Below are 22,131 nucleotides of genomic sequence, written 5' to 3'. Positions count from 1 at the left end.
AATCAGCTCATAACCTAATATTTATTTTCATAGTGAAAGATGGTTTTGTTTCCATGCATTAGCTAGCACTTGTGCAATAGACACACTGTCATGATTATTTAGGAAGAATCCTTTGGTTTTATTTGATTGCTTTAAAGCCAACTCGATCTCTAGTTGCCCTTTCAATTAGAGACCACACATACGCATTCTTACTGCAGAATTAAATCCTTTTTCCATAAACTACGGCGACTTTAGCACTTTGATATGTAAGTCAGGAGCACTCTAAGTAGAGCTGTGTTTTAATAGGTGTCTATTGTGTTGCAGCAGGTTACTGGACACACTCAGTATGGTTTGGAAACTGGAGCCCAGGTGCCGGTACTCCCAGTGCAGCCTTCGCTAGTCATGTCACCGCCTTTGCAGTTGCAACCTGAACTATTGCCTCCCCGCGTCGCTCCAGAAAGCATTTCACAGATTCATGGCAGCCTTGCTACAGCTAGTCCACCAGTGCCCATAGATCACTGTCTGCCTCTCCAGCCTTCGGGTGTTCTGCAGCTTCAGCCAGACCTTTCCCAGCCCCTGGCTCAGCAGCTCCCTGCTCCCGGCTCAGCCGTGCAGGCAGTGGCAGAGACATCGCAAGAGGTAGAGCCGTCTGCTCCTCAGTAACTCACCAGCCTGCCCTTAACCTTCTGTATGGCCATGGGCTTAGTTCATAAGGGAGACTCCACTCTAATGATATAGAGCCAGCTCTAGATGCTAACTCAGCAAATAATTGGCTGTTTCCAACTGCGTGCTGCACCCTGACTGCTTGAGAAACATCTCCTTGAAGTGATCAGGTGGCAGGACAAGTCAGCTACAAAGCACCTCTTTGTCAGTAGCTGAGCACAAACAGAATTTAAATGACTGTCTTAAGTGCTGTGGGTCAGTCAGAAGCTGTTCTGTAGAGTTTCATCCATGTTTTGTCCAGTCTTGTTTTAAATGTCTCAAGCAATTGTGCAACCAATCATCGTTTGCCTGAAGAAATTATTTCATAATCCAATTCTTCACCCTTCATGCTCTTCAATTTGAGTCTTATTTCTGTTTTGTCTAGTACTGTAAATTCCTGTATTGCCTGAGTTCTAGCCTGGCCCTGGGATTTTTCTTTTCAAGTATTCACAGATATTACCAATTCTCAATGGTCGTATAAGCAGGATAGATTTTATTTGTTTTCTCTTGAAACTGTCAGCTTGCCCTGTCTGCTCTTTTGGCTTTTCTTACCACTCCCGTGATTGTTTAAGCTTCAGTCTTGACAGAATGTCACAGAACATTTCCTTCTCTTCAATTCTTTGATACCCATAAGCAAAGCAAAACAAAGATTTTGACATTTTAGATCCTAGTGAGTAAGTTCCCCACTTCTGAATGGAAATGTCCTTCAACAATTCTGCTCTCCTGTTTCTGCTTTCTCTTGAGGCTCTTTTCTGAAGCTTTTCCTCCCAGCGTAAGCATTTCCATCTGTTCAAACTAATTTTTTTATCCAGTGCATTTGTTGCAACCCTTTCCTACACAATACAGCCTCAGAATTCCATAAGATGTCCAGCTTAACTCCTCTTCCAGAATTTGCTGAGTAAGGACGAGACTAACACTAGAACTGGATTCTAGTTCCTCATTGTGCCTGCCCTTCCATCCAGTGACAGTCTAGTTCTTGTCAGAAATTATTCATGCTGTGCTGTAGGACATTTCCTGGTGACCTTCTGTATCCTGTAGCTCAGATATAGGTAGCAGAACTAGCAGCAGGACTAGCCTATAATACTTCACACGCAGAGTCTGTAAGTGAAGGCTGGCCATGTCAGGCCTTATTCCTTCCTTATTTACATCCCTTACTCCAGCTGTTTCTTCTCCAACCTGCCTATTTTCTCTGTGCACAGCTCTTATCAGAATCCATGCTGATGCCAAAGCTACGTCCTGTTATGGGCTTCTGGAAATAGGAACAGATTTAATTGCTATGGTTCAGTACGATACAGGGTGATGCAAGTTGTCCCATGTTTACTGAGAAATCAGTGCCCACCAGGGCACATGTCTGTCCTGACAATTTATCACATCCTTAGGAACGAGTAATGGCTGTTTTGTTAACTTCATTCTCATGTTTCACCTGTAAATTAAGTCCCTTCTCTTATGCAGTTTGAGAAATCAAACCAGTGTCATACTTTTGTCCTCTTTTCCTGGAATGCAGAAAAGGCATTGAGTAGGTGTGATTTAAAAAGAAATTTTGAGTGACAATATGATATCCAGATTTATTTCTTTATTTCAAAGCTTTCCTCCCTCTACTCACACCTGCGAAATCTCCAGTCAGAGCCAAGCCCAGAGTGCAGGTGCTGGCCTCTGGTGCTCTTTGATACGTGAGACGCTGGAATCCTGCAGCTGTAGCGAGCTGTAAGCGCTGATCATTGCATACGGCTCCTGAGCAAAGCACACGAGCATCACATTGTGACTCTCCGTGCAAAGGTCACATTGGTCCAAGTACTTCCCATGCTGATTTCATGACATAGTTTGCTACGGTTTTCTTGGGTGGAAGAGGAGTTTCATATCTGTAGGTACTCAAAATGTCACGTTTTGTTGCTACTCAGCCATGATGCTTTTATCTGTCTTTTGTTGAATTGTGTCGCAGTACTCATATCCAAACCAATTTGGATTGATCAGGCAAATGAGATTTTGTGAGGCACTTGATGAAGTGTATTACTAAAATCTCGGTACATTATGTCTGTGTTCTCACTGTTCATTAATTTTGCAGTTTTATAGAAACTGCGGTCTATTTTGGCATGGCAATGAGTGGTGTTATAAGCAATGAGTGGTGTTATAAGCAATGAGGGGTGTGGACTGGTTAACCTCGAAGCTTTTAACTACAGTCTACAAACTCTTCTGGTATGAATACATAGTGATGACAGTCCAGGGGTTTGTTTGTAACTGTGTCTATGGAAGAGTTTTATATATGTTTATAAATATATATAATCATATATATTTATTCAAAAATTGGTGTGTGTATATACATATACTGCTATATACAAACATAGGTGTGTGTGTCTGTTACCTACATATGTAATGAGACTGTGGTGGTAGGGCCAGTAACGGCGTCATCCTGTCAGGTCTGTGCTTGGTGAAAGACCATGGATGCCTGGGCTAGCACTGCACCAGGGCAGAGGAAGTTTTTAGGGAAAATTTCTGATGTGTTGCGATGAAGAGGACATTATATGAGGAGTGTGTTTTTAAGAAAGGAATTTTTGTCTTTTCTTTGGAAGTTCATCAGAAATTCTCACAATAAGCCAAGCAAGCTGAAAATACCTAACGTATTTCAGGAAACTATACAAAGCAATAAAATACGTTAGTGTATCATTTATATTCATTCAAAAAGAAAAATCAGGTGTTGATGCGAATTTGTCCTGCAATAAAAATGTTCCATTGTGGTGAGGAGTGCTTCCTTTCTTCCACTGCCTCATCTGCTTCAGCAACAGCAGCAGGGAAGGGAGCTGGCAGATTGGTGGCTCTATCCTAAGAGTGGCTGGGCACAAATGATGATGGGAGGGTGAAATGGGGCATTTTCAGAATCGATGAATAGGTTAAACAGAATGATTTAGGATATTAGTAATGTCTCTACAACAAACCTTTCTTAAGGGTGTACTGTCTGGCAGTACAACACATTTACTTAAATGACTTCTTCTTATGTTTTAGGAGCAGGCAATCCAGGACAAACTTCAAACTCTGTCACAGAGCTGTGAAAGGTATCATTATAATCATTTTGGCAAAAGAAATGTTTTCTTTCTAGGGGGTGATTTTTCACTGTCATTACAAGGCGAAATCAAATGCCTAGTGTTTGGCTTGGGTGAGAAGAGAGGGAGCAGTGGGAGCTGAGTAGGAAGATGATGTAAGGGTGCAAGTGTAGGGAGAAAGACACAACTATTCTGTATGCAGTGACTGTTTTGGTTCTCCCAGCTCTTCTCAAGCTTTAGTTGGGTATTGCATCCTAACCTTAATGGGTGTACAACAAATTTCAGTTCAACAAGTAATTTATTTTTGCTAAAATAACTCAAATTGTATGATCCTTGATTTTGATGCCATTGAATCTGTACAAAGACATTTTATGCTACTGTAGTTGGGTATATAACTTATATCCCCTTTGGAATGGGTGCACCTATATCACCTTCTTTAATGATCCATCTCCAGGTGTGATACTAGGGATGGTGTATTGGTGAGAGCTGTAGATTAAGCCACTCAAATGTGTCATTACAACACAAATTAAAACATGAAGCCAGAGCTTGTTCTGTGCTTTTGCAGTGCACAAGTTTGAACTCAAGCCTAGTAATGCACTAATTACAGAAGTAATGATGGCACTTCCTTATGGTATTGACAGAAACCTCGATAGGTCATTTTTTGTTAGGTGTGATAGCCAGACTACATGCCTGACTTGGAGGAGCTCCTTTCACTTGCTGAGCATCTCTCACGAGCTGGCTCAATTTGGGCCAGAATATACGCTTTTTTTGTAGTCTGTTTTTCCTCTATCTTATCTATACATAACTCTGTTGTGTGATGGAGATTTCATTCTGGGGGGTTTCTTCCTTTCTTTTGCAAAGCTACATGAGTCCAGATGTTGCTTCAGGTAAAGAGATGAGTGACAGCTTTGAAGGAGCAATAGGAAGTGGAAAACAAGAAGGAAAGTCTTCAAAGAAGCATAAGAAATCTACACGTGCTCGTTCACGCCAGGAGAAGACCAACAGACCCAAACTGACCATATTAAATGCAAGTACACTTTCTTTAAGGATAAATTCAGGGTTAGTTTGGTTGTGCCAGAAATCATCATTGTTAATCTTTGTTTGCAGGTTTGTAACACAGGGGATAAGATGGTGGAGTGCCAGCTTGAAACACACAATCACAAAATGGTGACTTTTAAGTTTGATTTGGATGGTGATGCACCAGAGGAAATTGCTACTTACATGGTAAGACTTGGTGATGCAGCTGCCCACAGTCTCTTGATGTAACAGGTTGCCATAGCCAGTCTGTTCTCAGCTGGGCTTGTTGCAAGTGGAACGAGGCATTAGCCAAAGACTTATTGTTCTTCTCTTTGTTTCGATGTGACCTTGTAGGTGGAGAATGAATTCATATTGCAGAGTGAGAAAGAGACATTTATTGAACAAATGAAAGATATAATTGATAAAGCAGAAGATATGCTCAGTGAAGATACAGAAGGAGAACGAAGTTCTGATCAGGGAACAAGTCCCCAGCAGGATACAGATGGAGCAGAAATGAATGAGGTAAGAAATGTTAGAGTTCTTGGTTGATACCTTTTTGTTAACATCCAGTTGCTGTAAATAGGTTTCACGTCCCACACTTAAAAAAAAGAACTTAGAAAATTAATTCTTTTACTCAGTTAAAACTTACAATATAAATATTCCTTGGGATATTGCTGCTTTTACATTGTTACTAAGACTGTTTTTTTGTTGTTTTGTTTCTTTTAATAGGAGAAGCGGCAATCTCAAGTGAAGACGCCCGTGTATCAACAAAATGGTAAAAGTGCCTTTGAATACAAGCTTAATCTCTAGCTTTAAGTTGGTGATTAGCTTGTGCAGAAGTTTGCTAGATTCAGGAAGGCATCGCCAGTTTTAGTGGTGGGTGTATCTAGAAACAAGGATATAACAGTGATCTCTGCTATTAGCAGCCTTGACGATCGTAAGGCTAAGCTGGCTGACACCTGGGACCTCTAGGGAAGCCCTGAATTACATCAGCAGATAATCAGTGGTGTAAGAATCAAGAAGCATACTCTTTTGATAATAATAACTGCATTTGCCATAGAAAGCTAAAAGATGTGTTTGCATTGGTAATTTAATTGAAATTTCTAGCCATACATTTTAAGCTACCTCAATATTTTTGAGGGGAGTTTTTGGCTTCTGAACATCATTGAGTCTTATGGGTTTTACAGCCAAGTGGAAGAGAGGGGAATGGTCCTTTTCTCTCAATGTAAGTGTACTTTGGTGGAAAAAAGCTAAGTCTCCAATGGAGGAAGCATTGTTTCCAAAATTCTTACTTACAGGAAAGGAAGGATAACATAGAACTTCTTTAAAGAGTGCAGAAACTGGATGATCTTTACTAACTAGATTTTCTGCTCAAAATATCTGGTTTATTTTTGCCTGTAAAAGTAATATCATTTTCTTAAGCACATTTTTTTTTAACATAACATTTATACTTATGCTGGATGTTACTAAGTGTGTATAATTCTGGTTTTCCATTTACATATGCCAGACCTTTAGATGAGACTTGAAAAGAAATGTTAGCCATAACACTTCCTACTTAGAAAAATTAAAATGGATAAACTTTACAAAACGGACATTTTTTCCATAGTAAGCTGTTTGCAGAACCGTTAATAAATTTGTCATGTTTGTAATTATTATCCTTCTAAGGATAATGAACACTTGAAGATAAACTTACTATTAATGTGTGGCAGAATCAGGAGGTATCGGTCTCCCTTACAGAAGCTGGCTTCTCAGGGATGAGAATCAGATGGGAGCCATTGGTTTTGATCTTGGCTATTACTACAGGAATTCTGATTTTCTATCTAAATATAAAAATTAAAACTTGTTTATGATGGGTGATCTGGAATAAACTGAAACTACCGTTTACTTTTTATTTTCATATCTAGTTTTGCATACTGGAAAAAGGTGGTTTATTATATGTCCTGTGGTGGAAAACCCTACTACTGATGCACCAGAATTTTCTCCACCAGTTCCTCAGAGTGCACAACAATCTGAAGGCCCAGGTATTTACAAACTTCAGATTTCTTATAAAATGTTGTCTCAGAAGGGAAAGAATTCCCTTGGTTTTGATCCTCAGTACCCCAGTCCCTCAGAAAACTCTGGTTGCTTGGGGAAGGCAAGGGAGGAGGAGCGGACCCTGATGTTTGTCTGCCTTGGCTTAGAGCTGTACTTATCAGCATCTAGTTCCAAGATGATAAAGTTCCTGAGATCTAGAAGAGCTCTTCTTCCTTACCCTATAAAAGCTGTACTTTATGAAGCCTGGGCCTCATTGTCTTTGTTTAACAACTGAAGTTGAAGATGATTTTACATGCCAGAGACATCACGTAGTTTGAACAACTGTTGCCATCCTGTCTTTGCTCAAATGTTGAGGTGAACTATTTCAGAGTAACATTGCTATTGATTAGGAAACAGTTATCACGCAAAATTAGTACGTGCCTTTTTTGATGACAAGCCTTCTTTAAGTCATGCATTTTAAGTGTGTTTATAATACTGAACCAAATTACAAATGTTTATCTGAGTTTGGGGGAAGTTCCAGTGTTTTAAGTGTCTGCCTTACACTATAGCGTGGCTGAAATTCTAATTGCAGGATCATAGGCATTGGAAGGGACCTCTGGAGATCGTCAGTCCAATCCCCTGTTACAGCAGGTTCCCTAGGGTAGGTTGTACAGGAAAGCATCCAGATGGGTCACGGCAGCCTTAGTTTTTCCTGTTAGGCAGCACAGATCAGTTCAGGAATAGTTGTCACTGCAGCCAACCAGGAAGCTCTGCAGTGACTTTGTTTCGCTCAGTATAGCCCATCAGAAGTTTAAATGCTGTTTGTGTCCTTCCTAGACCTGGAGCAGTCAGATGATCAGCAAGCAAACTCTGCGGTGCCGGATGCGCCTGGTGTCTTAGCTTGTCAGCAACTTCCTCTACAAGCAAGCGTCTGTGACAGCCCCATTGGGGCCTCTCCATCTTTGGCACAAATTCCTGCTGCAGCATCTTCAGCCGGCTTACCGAGCCAGGCAGAGCTCTCAGCTCCAGCGCCGCCGGGACCCGCTCCAAACGTCTTGGAGCAGGCAGCTGCTAACACAGGCCAGCCGGAATGTCCCCTACTGAAAGCAGCGTTGCCCGCCACACCTGGCACTCCGGCCCCAGGTGCTGCCCCGCTGGAGGAGCCCACTGATGCTCCCCTGGCTGCTCAGCCTACTCAGCACATGCAGCAGCAGGCAGACGAGGCCATGTGTATCCCTGACGTGGAGATAGCATGTTGCAGTGTCGGGCCGCCCAAAGCAGCCCCGCCAGCTCCTGCCAAGGCAGCGGAGCTCTGCCCGCTCCCTGTGCTCTCAGATGCCGTTGTTTTGGAGCGGCAGCCTGCGGCCCAGATCCCTCACCTGCCAGAGGCCGGCCAGCCTGGCATGGTGCAGCACTCCTTTGTGAACCAAGTGTTTCCTGCATCTGTTGCATCCGAGTCTCTCAATCTGGCAGGGTCTCAACTTCAGAGCCCTACTCAGGTGTCCATGGCCGCATCCCAGCAGCACGTGATGCTGTCCCAGACACAGCCCGTCACCTGCGCCAGCATGGGGATCAGCCTGCTGCAGCAACAGCAGCAGCAGCCGTGCACTGTGGAGTCAGACGGAGAGGGGCCACCCCGGGTGGACTTTGTTGACAACACGATAAAAAGCCTCGATGAGAAATTGCGCAACTTACTTTACCAGGAATATGTCCCGACGTCTTCTGCATCAGCAGGAACTCCAGATGCTTTTGTGCCATTGGAACAGGCAGATAGTGAGTTTAACTTGCCACCATTTACCGAAGATCAAGTTCCCAAGTTGGTGTTGGATTTAAGAGAACCAGGCCATAATGCCATGGATACCAGCCAGGAGGTGAAAGCTGCTGAGGCCCAGTTTGTGCCGGCTGTGCCACCTGAGATCGCACCTTACCCAGTATCGGTTAGTGCAGCAGTGACTTTGCCCTTTATATCTCTAAATCCAGCTGACACGGACAGCACTGAAGTAGAGCTCGGAAACAGTCTGTAGTGTAATATGCATATGGGCATCTTGCTTCTCTAAACATTTTGCACCTGCTCCTCGGTGTATTACGTTTTGTCCTACCTGCTTTCCATTGTGAATGTTCTCTCAGAGTGCATCTCATCAAGTTAGAACTTGACTCATTTTACATAAACGTTTATTATTGAAAGCCAATCTTTTTTCTTTGGGCTTTTAAGTGATATAATATCTTAATTCACTCTCCTCATCGTATCCTGTTTCTAAAGCAGGCAGAAATGTGACTTTTTGTAGTTTAAGAAGATAAAATACATCATGAGTATAGTCATTAAGTTCTGAAGAGGAAGACAGTGTTTGTCTGGTCAGCTGGCCCTGACATGGTATTGTCTGTGCCTCGTTCATATGTGTAGTTGGTTACATGGGGATGTTCTGCTTCACCCTTGCCTCACACCACAGCAAATGTGCATAGCAGCAGGGAGGTGGCAGAGTGTCCCATTTATGGATGAGTTGGAACCAGAGCAGTTTCACAGACCTCTTCCTCTAAAGACTGTCTGTGAATAGACTTTTACTTTGTATCATTACCACGAAGTTAGCAATAATAAATGTTTAATTTGTGTATTATGCATTTATGACCAATTTTAGAATATGTAGTAGGTTACTGAAATAGCAAAGACTCCAAACACAGCCTATGTTGCTGTCTCTCTGAAAATGAGGTACAGTAGCACTGAACATTAAATATTTATGGGATTTTTCTAATATCAATTATTGGCAGGGATTACAATACCTGCTTTCTAAGTCAGTCAGAATAAAATAAAAACCTCGGGACGTTTCGCACAAGTGCTGCAGCTGATGGAGGACTCCATAGGCAGATGACTGCTCAGCTTCCAGGAGCGATCTCTTTTGTCTTCCTCTGAACTTAGTAGAGTCAGACTTCCCTGGGAAGCAGCTAAGGAAGGCTGAGCTTTCCTGTTTTGGTTTTGTTGTGTTTTTAATTTTACTTTGTTTACTGGAGTAGGTGGCTTGGGCCGTTATTCAGTCTATGGATGTGTGTTGCAGTCTCTCAGACAAAATGCTGAGTTCATGAAATTCAAGATTTGCAGCACTTTCTGCTAGAAGGTCAGTGTATACCTTCTTTGAAAAGACTTCCAGAGAAAACACATCACCACTACCAAGGATGAGACTGTTCCATAGAGCATCAGCTGGATGAACTGTTGGAAGGATGCTATATTTTACAGAAATATGGCGGTACTTGAGCAACTGGTTCAAACTTTGTGGTGATAAATGACCACCTACTGCAGTTACAGTGCTCTGTCTATGAAAGCTGGTGTCTCTCCAGTAATTGAGACTGGTCCTTTTGAAATCTGGGACTTTCTGAAGAGATGAATGCAAAGTGTATGATTTGGCTGGAAAAGCAAAACAGAACAAAACCAAAATTCATGTATAATTCAGTGCCTGCGTTGTAGTAACTTAGGTCGAAGTGTCCTCTGTGACACTGCCACCTCTTTTTCTTCCAAGGGAGGAAAAAAAAATGGAGGAGTTAAAGGAAAAGCTAGGAGGCCACCTCTACAAGCAGTATAAAATAGTTTCATATTCCACAATAGTGTGGGTATAGAGGGATGGGGGGAGAGAGAGAAAGAGAAAATGGGAATGCATCAGCTTCCTGCTTTGTGTTAGAGACTGAAATAGTTTTCTTTTTTCTTTTTACTGAAAGCGTGAAAAATCTGAGGTCACTGGCATCGGGGCTGAGTCCTTGGAAGCACGAGGTGGGTCAGCAAGCAAAAGAGGTAATGCTCCTTTCGGTGCTGAACTGCAATGATGGATCTGTACTTGTGCCTGGTCCTCTCCCGTGTCTTCTTGCTGCTAGCTCTTGGTTAACTGCCCGGCAGTGCCCGGCGCATTGCTGACCCTGCTGTAATGTAACAAGTATTAAATAGCTCGCTCCTGTCAGGCTTCCTAGAAATAAACTGCCTCGCAGACTGATTTATTTTAAACCATAAGTAGGTAATGTATGCCTATGGTATAGGGTGTTCATGTGGAAGTCTACAGTCTCAACAGTAAATTTCTGGTGCCATTAGAACTTCTGAACGGAAAGTCCCTTGGATTTCTGGGGCTGTATAAAAAGGAGTTGATGAAAATCATGTGGTTGAGGGTAGCATCTCTGGGGAGAAGCTTGTAAGACGTTTGAGAGTCCCATGGAGAGCTAGGAAGAAGTTCTTTTCATTAAGTACTTGCAGGTATAATGGCAATTTCCATAGTAACACAGTAGGAGCAGTAGTAAGAAACTCAGAAGTTGTAATGCTCCATTTACCTGTCTTGTAAGTCACGGGAAGTCTTAAGCATTGAGGAACCTGAAACTCCTGCCTCTGTCACAGGCAGGGAGTCAGGGAGGGCTGATAATTCCTTTTTTGAGGCTGTCATGGCAAAGCGCTGCCCGGTTTGTGTGATGACAGACAGTTCTTTGCTGACACACCTGGAGCCACCTGCAGCACCTCTGGCTGGTTCAGAGCTGGAGCTCGTGCGCTACCTCTTCAAGCTGCATGGAAGTGCAGTTCTCCTAGAATAAATAAGGGACCTCAAGTCATGTGAATTGCCAAAAATGTTCATGGCTCATTGGAGTCCACTGCTTAGGTCAGTGCAAGAGGAAAGCTCTGGGTTTCATATGTTAATTTGTCTCACTAAAGGCAGAGAAGAGCGTATGCAAGTGAAATGTAGCACTGTGTAGTAGAATTAATGTATCCTGGATACCATAAAGCAAGAATCTATTTCATCGTTTCAGGAATATGAAGTGGCAGATTTCTGCCTTATGTTCACTCTGTGCAGCGTGCCATAGGAAAGCAGCTTTCTGCAAAGCTTGTGTGCACTGCTTTAACTTCAGAAGTCCAGGTGGTGAAATAACATTGTCTAGGTTAATCCACTGACATTTTGCTTCTCACATACTTTTGTGGTCCAAGTGGTCATTTTCTCAGCTTGTAATTTCCCCTTTCAGCAATGTGGTGTTTAACTTCATTTCAGGCCCTTTAAATTGTCAGTGTAGGTATCTGTTAAATGAAAGGCGTGTAGTAATGGTCCATTTGTGGTCAACTACAGCGTTTTATGTTCATGAATACCTGAGAGCAATTATTTATTTTTTCAAGACATGAAGAATACCTTGGTCATACAGGTCGAGTGTACCATGCAAATTTCACTCTACTTCCTCTCTAAAATTTTCCAGTTGGCTTATGAAATTTCACATTCTTTTTATTATTTGAATTTCCCAAATGAGTAGACTGAAGCTAGTGTCTACCTGCAAGTATTTTGTACTGTTATCATTATTGTCTCCTGCATTAAAAAGAAAAAAAAAAAAAAGAAATCCTAGATCCCACATTACGAGGAATTGGTATTTACATCGTTCTTCAGTGCTGCACTGTTACACTTGAGTTTACCACTAGCTTGCTCTATGCAAAACCATTCCAGACATTAATTTGTTTTTTTCCCCAACTTGTAAAACAGGATCAGCTGCAAGCATCACTCCAGCTCCTGTGACTCCAGCAAAGGGCCTCCTTCAGGTAACCAGAAACCACACAGATTTATATTTGATTGTTACAGTTGCTTTCAAATTTAACCTCTGTTATTTTCTCCAGGTTGCACCTACATCATCGAGCGTAGCTAAACAGATGGAAACTTCTAAAACGAACGAGAAGGCAAAGGCTACAACTTCATCTACGCACACGGATAATGCAAGGCAGCTATCGACAGCAGATGGGGTGATAAATAACCTTCAAAGGGATGACTCTCTAGACTCCGGTTCCTATGGAAAACAGGCTGGAACTCATGATAGCGGTACACCAGCCAAAACTATTGGCAGGTTTTCAGTAAGCAGCACGCAAGATGAATTAACTTTAGCAGCGCCGCATTGCTTAAGATTCTCTGCGCCCCCGGACGTCTATTTGGATGAGCTTCCTTCCAGCCCTGACCAGAAGACAGCTGTCCGACGGGTGCAGACGGCCTCGTCTGTTGATGTCCTCTGTGACCAGGGCTCGAGTGATTCTGCTGAGGAGCCCTTCCATCGGCAGGCTGCTGCGGCTCAGCCATCCCCTCCGAGCAGCAGCGCAGCCTCCGACTTAATTAAAAAAGCAGCAGCTTTTCTGCAAAGGACTGGAAAAGTAGGCTCCCAAGGCCCCGATTCACCGAACGGGCAAGGAACAAAGATTCCTACCATCAACATAACGTCGTTCCACTCGCAGTCATCATACATGAGCAGTGACAATGACTCTGAATTTGAAGATGCAGATATGAAGAAAGAATTGCAGAACTTGAGAGAAAAGTATGTTGGGTTTGCAAACAGTGCTGGGGCAGAATTCATTGAGATATCGAGGCAGCATCTCTGCATGTGCTAAGCAAATGTGTTTTGTATACCTGTAGTGACTAAACCGGTCCTGAGCAAATTAGGCATCACTGAGACCCCCCCCTTGAATGTCACACTGCATCATTTTATGCCTCACTTTATTTCCCACTTCCATTTGGAGGTAGAATAATTCAGCAACAACTTTCTGTTTTTTCATCAGAGAATTTCTGCTGTGATGTTCAGTTTCCCTGCTTAAAAACTGCATTGAAATATTAGCAAGCAATAGCATTTGTGATGTGTTTGTGTGCAATATTAGGTTCCAGTGTGGATGCTATGTAAGGCCGCATAAAAGTAATGTAGATGTCTGCGTAGAGAGCTGTAAGGTTCTCTTTGTGCCCTTCTCTGCAAGAGTGTTTCAGACTAGGAGACCTACAGACCCATCGCTGTTCCTGACCTTACTCTTATGTTAGATACCTGCTAACAGATACTGGATTAAAACCCTCGCTTCACCTCGCACCACGCATAAACCATCTGCCCACTCTCAGGGAAGTCTGGCAGAGCCTCAGTGGTCTGCCGTGCTGCCGGTCCTCACAGCCGGCTTTATTAAAACATGAACCTTTCTTTCTTTCCTGACATGTAATGGGTAAAAACTAGTATTAGTTGGTAGTCTAAAGAAAATCTTTAACACAAGATACAATGGTTTTGCTGAATATCAATGCTACACATTTTTTATACAGAACTACACTAATACAAAAACTATAAAACTGACTTTATGGCGTCTTTAGATCTGCACGTCAAAATTGATTGCTTTTACTTAGCATATTTAAAACCATTTCTTTACCTAGGGTTCTGTCTTACAAATCAATGTATGAGAAGTCGGCCACCACTTTCGCTAGGTAGATAGTTCTGACTTTACTCACTTTTGGGTAGGCTTTATGACAGAAGGTTGTTTTGTTTCATCTTATGACTAGTTCTGCTGCCAATGTCTGGTACTTTATCAAATACGTGCTAGCAATTTTTCTGGTTTTATACTTAGGCATATGAAAGAAATTGCCGAACTTCAGACTCAGCAAAAGAATGAGATAGAGGCGCTGTACATGCGGTTAGGGAAGCCCCTTCCTCCCAACATGGGCTTCCTTCACTCAGCCCCGCCAAGTGGCCGTCGCCGAAGAACCAGCAAAAATAAACTGAAAGGTGGAAAGCTATTAAACCCTCTGGTTCAACAGCTCAGGAGTGGAACATCAAGCACAAGTAGGTGCACTAGGTTACTTTTCATTTCCCTGTTGTTTGTGGCTGTTATGGTTTTGCTGTATAATTGCATGGACTGCATAAAAGATACTGATTTCTTTTTTCTTGATACAGTGTCTTAAGTTTGCATGCTGTGAACTGTTTTTGAAATGTTATTCCTTTGAGACCGTTGTTACAGTGCCCCATGCTGATCTGTGCCTTCTCTGCATTGTTGACAGTGTTTGGCAGAGAAACAGTGTCTCACTTTAATTTGGAATACAGCCTGGTAGCCTTTTCTCATCTTTTCTTCAAATGCAATTTATTGATGTTTGTATTCACTTCTTAGGAGCTGTTGTCCTCTATTGATTGGGTGCTGTATTTTGTTGTTTATTTTTTCCCACAACATTCTATATAAATAAGATGGGATTGTATTTGCTCCCCAAGAGTGGGAGATAAAAAAAAAAAAAAACAAAAAAAAAACAGTTAATAAAAGCTGTGATGGATGCTTTGATCATCTGAAGTACTTTGAGATTTTCTCAAATACTCTCAAACAATGTGACAGTCTTGAGTCATCTCTTTGGAAAGTAGGAAGATGACTTACAGATAACAAATGTTGATACACTCCAGTGCCTATTTCTTCAGCAGGTTGTAGAATAGAATAAGAATACTTTTTCTTTAGCTTAGTTCGTACTGTTATATGGAAGAGTAGCATGCTTCCAGTATTAACCCTGTATTTCAAATCTGGTAGGTCTTGTTTTCAATGTTACAGATTCACTTAGCAAGACTGATGCAATGAAATTCTTATGAGACTGTTTTAGAGAGTTTTGCTTTTAGTTAATGATTAAGACAGGAAAAGCAGAGAGATTCAGAGGCAAGATGTTCTGTGATCCATCTCGAATCTGAGTATTTTTGCATACAGGATCTGAAGCAGTGTTCAGTCTTTCCTGACTGTTTTGCTGCTGCTTGGCTAACCTGCGTAGGTTTTACCTCCCTTCCTTGTGCTGAGATGCTGTGAATGTCTGTGATTTTGTCCATCCATTTGCCACTTTGTTCTTGGGTTGTCTGTAGCCATTTTCTGTCTACACAGAGAACCCATATCTCTGCCTCTGCTCGTGGACCTTGGTTCCTATCAGCGTCTTACCTTCGTTCGAAGAATTTCAGCCTATTTCTGTCTTACAATGTCCTCCTCTTCACCACCACTTTAAATTAGAGAACAGCAGTCTGCTCAGTTATGTTGCTTCTTTGGTGCATGCTTTCATTCATGCATTTCTTCTTTATTATTTTCACTGCGTGAAGGTTCCCATTACTCTGAGAACCTGTATTCACGCCCGAGTCTTCTCACCCTTACCTAGTTAGACTCCTCATGTCTGGGGCTTTCCGAGGTCATTTCTCAGGGATGAAGGGCAGGCAGTCTCATGCAGTTACTGATGTACACTAATTAGTATTGCCTCTGTTAGTTGCTTTTGCTGTTAAATCTGTGTCACAAATGATTACAAAGCTACTCTGTTGCAAAAGGTCTCTTTACCTGAAATACCTATATAGATAGATATATAGATGCAAATTTTTGTATAGAGACATGCCTATGTCTATATATAGGCAGTTATAAAGAAAAAAATCCTCATGTCTTTTCAGCAACTTTTTATTTTTCTCCACTTACTTTCTTTCACCTCAGGTTTGAGTGCAGACCTACTTACTCTGCTCAGTCATCTTGTGCCTCCATTGTCCTAGTCAGGCACTCCTGCAACTCTAAACAGTGCTCTTTGAGCTCTTGACTCCAGTCCTCCTGAAAAACACAGAAAAGAAATTATAAAAATCAAACTTACTCCACAAACTTCTTGGAGAATCAGGAGCAGTGATAGTATATGTAGATTATTTTGTGGTGCTGCTTACCTGCGTAGTGTGTGCTTCCTGTGGTACTTCAGAATTGTAGACCACTGCTGTTCTTGGTGGCAAATGAGCAGTTGTTTTTAGGCATGGATACTTCTTCAGTAGTTTCCTAGCATTTGCCGTTGCTTGTATTTTGTTTTTGTTCTTTCAGGTAATGTTTCAGACTCTAAAGACTCACCCCACAAGGAAACAACTAAGGCTCAGCCTGGATCTCCCGAAACAACAGGAGTAACTTCTTCTGTGTCAGCCACATTTGGGAAGTCTGTTCAGACACAGCAGCCGTGCTCTGTCAAAGCCTCTTTGTCTTCTGACATCTGCTCCGGCTTAGGCCCCGAAGGAGGCGATGTGAACGCAAGCTCTGGCCAAGGTGATTTTTTCATACCAGCTGTTCAGCGTATCCTCCAGCACATGCTAAAATCAATTTGCTTCCCTTATGCTTGAACTTTTAGGAGTGGATTTGGCAATCCAAATTACTGGCTTATCTTTAAAAATATCACTGCAGTATTGTCAGGAGAACAAAAATGAAGTTATCTTACAAAGTATTAAGAGTCAACGCTCAAGAAGGCACACTAGATTTTAGGAAGGAAATACCTTTTACCTTTGCCGGCAGTGGCTTTATACTGACACTTTTTCTGGAGTCTGCCTTATGGATTTCCTTGAGGGAAAAAAAAAAAGAGAAGAAAAAAAGTTTTAACAAATGAAGACAGATAGGAGATTGTTTCCCTTGGTTCATTTTGGGCTTTTGTTTTAGCCCCTTGATATGGGTAGACCTGGAGATCCTCATTATAAAGTACTAATCCTTCTCAGATGTGGAAAAAAAAAAATAGAGAGCACCAAGTTATGTTCCCTTTATCTAAGGGGTTAACGTTGTGCATGCTTCTGGAATCCCAGCTAAATGACTGTAGAGCGGTAGATTGGCTGCTCCCCAGTCCCGACTTCTGGTACTTCTGTGTAGCGCATACCTCTGTAGGCTTTGACTGATCTTGTTGCCATGCATAGTGGAAGTTTTAATGATGATTAAAATACCTTCCTCTCATTGCACATCCTGCCAAACTAATCTACAAAATATCTATCTGTTCTCTTTTGCTGTTATTGCATCCTTTGTGTATGGTCAATTAACTTAATCCTCTTTGGCAAAGTTAAAATGGAGATGTGGATGTTTAACTAACAAAGCTGATTTGACTGATGGTATAGGACATCTGATCACAGCTACTTGTACTTTATAAGTGTCTTTGTTTTCTTCCCTTTATATTCATTTACAGGCTGGACGGTTTTCCACCAAACGTCTGAGAGAGTGACCTATAAATCTAGTAGCAAACCTCGTACCAGATTCCTCAGTGGACCTGTGTCTTTGTCCATCTGTTTGTATTTGTTCTTTTGTATTTTATCACAGTCCATCTTTCTTTTACCCCTTTTTCCAATTTCATGTTTTATATCTCTAATATGTTTGGCAGGATGCCCCTTTTTCTGAGCCATCTTATCTTTCTTTTTTATCTTTCTTTTAAGTAATCATCATGAACACGCCTTATTTATATTAATTTTTCATATGAAAGCTTTTTTTGCACTGCTTTTGGCTCATGCCTGGGCACCAAAAGCATGTGTGGAAGATCTCATCATTTATGATATAGCCTAATGGTAAATTTTATCCTGGACTTATCAAAGCTTTTGTACTTTATGTGATTTACGTTGAAGTAATTTTTTTATTTGCAATGTGGCAAATATACATGTCTGCTGTCCCGGTTCCAGCGACAACAAAAAGAAATCCATCCTTCTGTAGACGAATGGTCTCTTTCACACATGTTTGGACTATGAAGACATGCATGTAGCAAGCTGATACAATACTAGAAGGTCACTGAAGGGTATAACTTCCATACAAGGGCTGTATTAACACGATCTACAGTACTGTTTATATCCACTCTATTTTCTTTAATTTTTCCCCCGCTCTTTGCATGTGGAAATGCTGAGACGATAGTGCTCCAGCTAGCTCCATCAAAATGTCCTTTCTAGGTGGGCTTTTCCCCATGCATTCACTTCAATTAGTTTAAGTGAGCAATTTTTATGTACACCTAAGTGGCGGGAAGATCCGGTTACTCCAAAGGAGAGTGCCATCGACTTTTTGTGTAAACTGATCTGGCTGAAGCACTGCGCTCAGTTTATTTTCTTATGACCTTATGTGACCTCTGAGATGAAGTCAATTAGCAGTTCATCGAAGCAGAAATAAGCAAAAAGCAGTATCAGATTTTTATATGATACTCTGAAATGGATTGTTAGGATCCAGTATTTCTCAATTCAGATAATTGTGCACCTACTATTTATACCTTATTTGTATAACTTCTAAAGTAATTGGCGATTCAACCAAATGATATCAAGCTATTTAATTAAAAAAATGCAAACCTTTTTACCTACTAGTATTTGCTGCCCTTTAGGCAAACAGATTTTGCTTGTACAATAAAGATATGTTGGGCTGACCAGGTACTATAGGCCACTTACATATAAAATTAGGAAGGCTGATAATGTTCTGGAGAAAATGTTCGGTTAACCCAGTGTTTGTTTGCATTGATACCAAGTCTCCCATGGGAGTGCGATGTTGCTCATCATTACCCAAGCAGCATAGATCAAAGGCACAAGACCACTCAAAAACACTCCCTCTAATGTCACGAATAAACAATGCTTTTACGAATAATCTTGATTTTGTTTGAGGTCCCTAAAATCCAAGCATTCAGGTTCTTGAAAACTGATGTTTACTGCTTAGCACACTGCATTTATTTTCATACCAGTTTGTAACAGCTGTTGAAGTTCTGAGACAATTTTGCACTCCGGGTTTTTCCGAGTACCTGAGGGAAATTATCAGTTTGTGCGTTTGCCATTTGGTATTATACTGGACGTAGTAGTTTCTTCTCCTGCACCTATAAATCTCAGAAGTGGTTTCATTTATCTTTCACAAAACCACTATTCAGGAGGATGCAGAAAGACTGGGAGGTGGCGATTAACAAACAGCATATTAAAGATGCTTGGGTGCATGGATATCGTAAATGAAACTGAGGGAATATGTGAATTCTTCAAATTACGAAGCTTCCCAATACTTTAAGTAATCAGCAGCACAACAAATTGGTTTCTGCTCTCAGCCCATATGTTCTCTTCTCTGTTTCTTTGGGCAAAGTGTTCAGGGATTTGCACTCCCCCATTTCTGAGTCACAGCAGAACCGAACTGGGGACCTGTGAGGGAGCTGGGGCTGTGCGGCCAGAGCCTGCAGACGTGTCTGGTGGTTCCATCTAGTGGGTGTGCAGAGCAGCCGTGGGCCTCAGGGAACAGCGCGAAGTGACGGTGATGGCGAGGGGAGGGCCAGCTGGCTCGTGGCCCTTCTTCTCTGTCAGAAGGGGCTGCCCAGTGCCAAGGAGACTTGGGAGTTTGCAGCAGGTCCTGCATGCTCTCTGTGTGAGCATCTCCACGTGCAGGAGCACCAAGGGCGGGTTTGAAACACAGGGAGCAAGCGCGCATGGGCCCGGGCTGTGACCTTTGGGTGCAGGTCGCTGTTTGGTGGGACTTGGCTGTTTAGCCGGATCCGTCCCCACAAACCAGGATTGTTTTGTTATTTGAGAGCTGCTGGGAGGATCTGTGCTGCATTTTCAGGAATGCTCTGCATCTGCACACTTGACTGAAGAACAACAGCACTCTGGGGAGCTCAGATGTTCTGAAGTGAGGCATGTATTTTGTATTAGTAAATACGTTAGCAGTATGCTTCCATGAAGAAGTGTTCCGACGCTTTAAGGACAGATTTACCTGGCTACAGAGCCCATCAAGCTTGAACGTTTTCAGGTTCTCCCAGAACTGCTTTTTGATCTGTCCCCTTGTCCAGTATTTGCTTTTCCTTCAGCTTCTCATGGAATAAAATATTTTTTATGGTCTCCAGCATAATATTAGCCCAAGCTCCTTCCATGGGTTACATTGCAGGGGCACCTTAGAGAGGAGTTTGCACTGATTGTGAGTGGGATTTTCAAAAGCTCCACTTGGCTGAGACTTGTAATCTCACGCAAAGCTATTTTCGTCAGGTCTGTAATAATTAATATATTGTATGTGAATGGGATTATGGAAATGGTCTAACAACTTACTGCCACTTCAATTTTGTTTTACCTTTCAAGCTTTTTGGCAGCTGTTACAGTACCAATATGGGACAGTGGATTTTTTTTCTGTCCTGTAAGATACAATAGCTCCTTAATTTCTCAAATGTTATCTCTGGAATTGGAACTAAAGCACTTAGCTTAACTTTTACAGTCAGAGATTAAATCTCAATTAATTAGGGTTCATCTCCTTTTCTTTTCCAGCTATTAAACACCTTTATTGTGGAAGTAATACAATTAATCTGGTGAATTAGGTTTACCAAGTGCACTTTTAATTGAATTTGAATTTAAATCAAATCTTAGCTGATGATCATCAGTCCCTGCTAGGTAATGTTCCCATCTCCCAGGCAGCGCGCTGGAGTGATGCAGTTGGGAAGAAACAGCTCTTTTTGGTGATTCACCTTTTTTGTAGCACTTCTCTTAAAGCAGGCTCCCTTCGTGTGGGTACCTTGTGCATGTGCCTGGTATCAGCGCTGTCTGTCACTTCCCCGCGTGTTTTGGAGCCGCAGGTTTGCGTGGGCACCAGGGGTGCACGTGAGCTCATGGCTTGGTGCTCAGGAAGCAGCGGGGTTGGTGATTAAAACATTTTTACATGCATTTGAGCACGTACTGCAGTCAGCTGCCTGCTTTTGGTTTTTGCGGGCATTTTTCATTTGCATACAGATTGTGCCAATGACTACCTATTGCTACATGCAGAATGCTGCAGGATAGTTAAGAAATTAACATTACATTACTATATTGCTACCGATGATGTTTCTACAAAGGGGGTTGCTAGCTAACTTTAAAAGATAGGCTTTGTAAGATATATGAGGGAAAAGAGAAGAAAAATTACCAAAAAATGGAACACGATGTTCAGCTGTGAATGTGACTTGTACTTTTCATCTAAGCTTTGAGTTGAGAAACTAAGCTTTTGGTCATGCTTGCATAAGACATTACTGTAGTCATGTCCTTCTGATTTTCCTGGAATGGAAACTTCATTAAACTATAGGAAATAACAAGGAAGTCTTTCAAACCAATCGTTCTGTTCCTCCTCATGCCACCCATATCAGAACACAAACATTTCTTCTCCCTTTTTTCCTCCCTCCTTTCTTTATTTTCTCTTCTCCAGTCTCTGAGTGATGTCTCTCCTTTCTCCTTTGAAGACTCATTCAGAGCCTATGTCAACCTGGACCTGCAATCTCTGAGTTTAAAGCTGCATTTCTGGCACAGTAAAATAAAACAGTGACACCAGTTTACCATAAAGAAAAGCGCATACATTCTGTATCTTGCTTTCTGCCCAGCCTTCTGATTTTACTCATGTGTTCAAGTGCTTCTTCACGATAAACTTACCATGCCCCATATCAGATGCTCATCTCCTCCCATACCATAACGATATTCTTCTTATCAAGTCCAAAATACCTTTCAGGAAATTTGGCACTCTAATGGAAATGGTGCCAATGTCTGGCGTGATCTAACTGTCAAATAGGGTTCTCTATACACATCTGGCACTGTAGATAACTGTCCAACAGAATATGTAAAATAATGAAGGCTCTAACAAGATAATAACGAAAAAACACATAGTTTGGTTAAATGAGAACTCAGCTTCTCTGCTGGATTGTTTTTCTGCACTTGGACGAGATGTAAGGGAAACTCATTTACAGTTACTTCTAATTAAAGTTCAGAATCTCACATTTAGACACAAATCATACTAATAAATATTTGAGAAAATTGGCCTCAGACCTGCAGAACAATGTATCTTTTTGGACTTGTAAAACGGGACGTTTTAGGGTTATTGAACAGTTTCTTTGCAGCCAGACTAGCGTTACTTGTTCCTGAAAGCATTTTTGGCCTCCTATCA

At 41.7% G+C, this 22,131-nt stretch overlaps 1 protein-coding gene across 12 annotated transcripts in view; it reads left to right on the top strand.

Annotated features, from left to right (window-relative positions):
- WNK2 (WNK lysine deficient protein kinase 2) overlaps window positions 1-22,131 on the top strand; it is a 108,379-nt gene that overhangs the window by 69,059 nt on the left and 17,189 nt on the right. For 7 of the 12 annotated variants that reach the window (XR_002442478.1, XM_021409381.1, XM_021409379.1 and 4 more), the window contains exons 12-24: window positions 304-618; window positions 3,679-3,728; window positions 4,578-4,743; window positions 4,824-4,940; window positions 5,088-5,255; window positions 5,463-5,508; window positions 6,638-6,754; window positions 7,584-8,683; window positions 10,449-10,521; window positions 12,227-12,282; window positions 12,358-13,040; window positions 14,098-14,312; window positions 16,327-16,542. Coding sequence is in view for 11 of the 12 variants with exons in the window: in XM_021409381.1 (XP_021265056.1) it covers window positions 304-618; window positions 3,679-3,728; window positions 4,578-4,743; window positions 4,824-4,940; window positions 5,088-5,255; window positions 5,463-5,508; window positions 6,638-6,754; window positions 7,584-8,683; window positions 10,449-10,521; window positions 12,227-12,282; window positions 12,358-13,040; window positions 14,098-14,312; window positions 16,327-16,542 (3,322 nt within the window). In the remaining variant the exon portion in view is untranslated. Of the gene's footprint in view, window positions 1-303; window positions 619-3,678; window positions 3,729-4,577; window positions 4,744-4,823; window positions 4,941-5,087; window positions 5,256-5,462; window positions 5,509-6,637; window positions 6,755-7,583; window positions 8,684-10,448; window positions 10,522-12,226; window positions 12,283-12,357; window positions 13,041-14,097; window positions 14,313-16,326; window positions 16,543-17,437; window positions 17,537-22,131 lie in introns of all 12 variants that reach the window. The other 5 variants (XM_021409384.1, XM_021409383.1, XM_021409375.1 and 2 more) reach the window with 4 other exon arrangements.

The sequence above is a fragment of the Numida meleagris genome, chromosome 11 (genome assembly GCF_002078875.1).
Source record: "Numida meleagris isolate 19003 breed g44 Domestic line chromosome 11, NumMel1.0, whole genome shotgun sequence".
NCBI classification, from domain to species: Eukaryota; Metazoa; Chordata; class Aves; order Galliformes; family Numididae; genus Numida; species Numida meleagris.
Note: the sequence above shows the minus strand (reverse complement) of the source record. Positions and strands in the feature narration are given on the sequence as shown.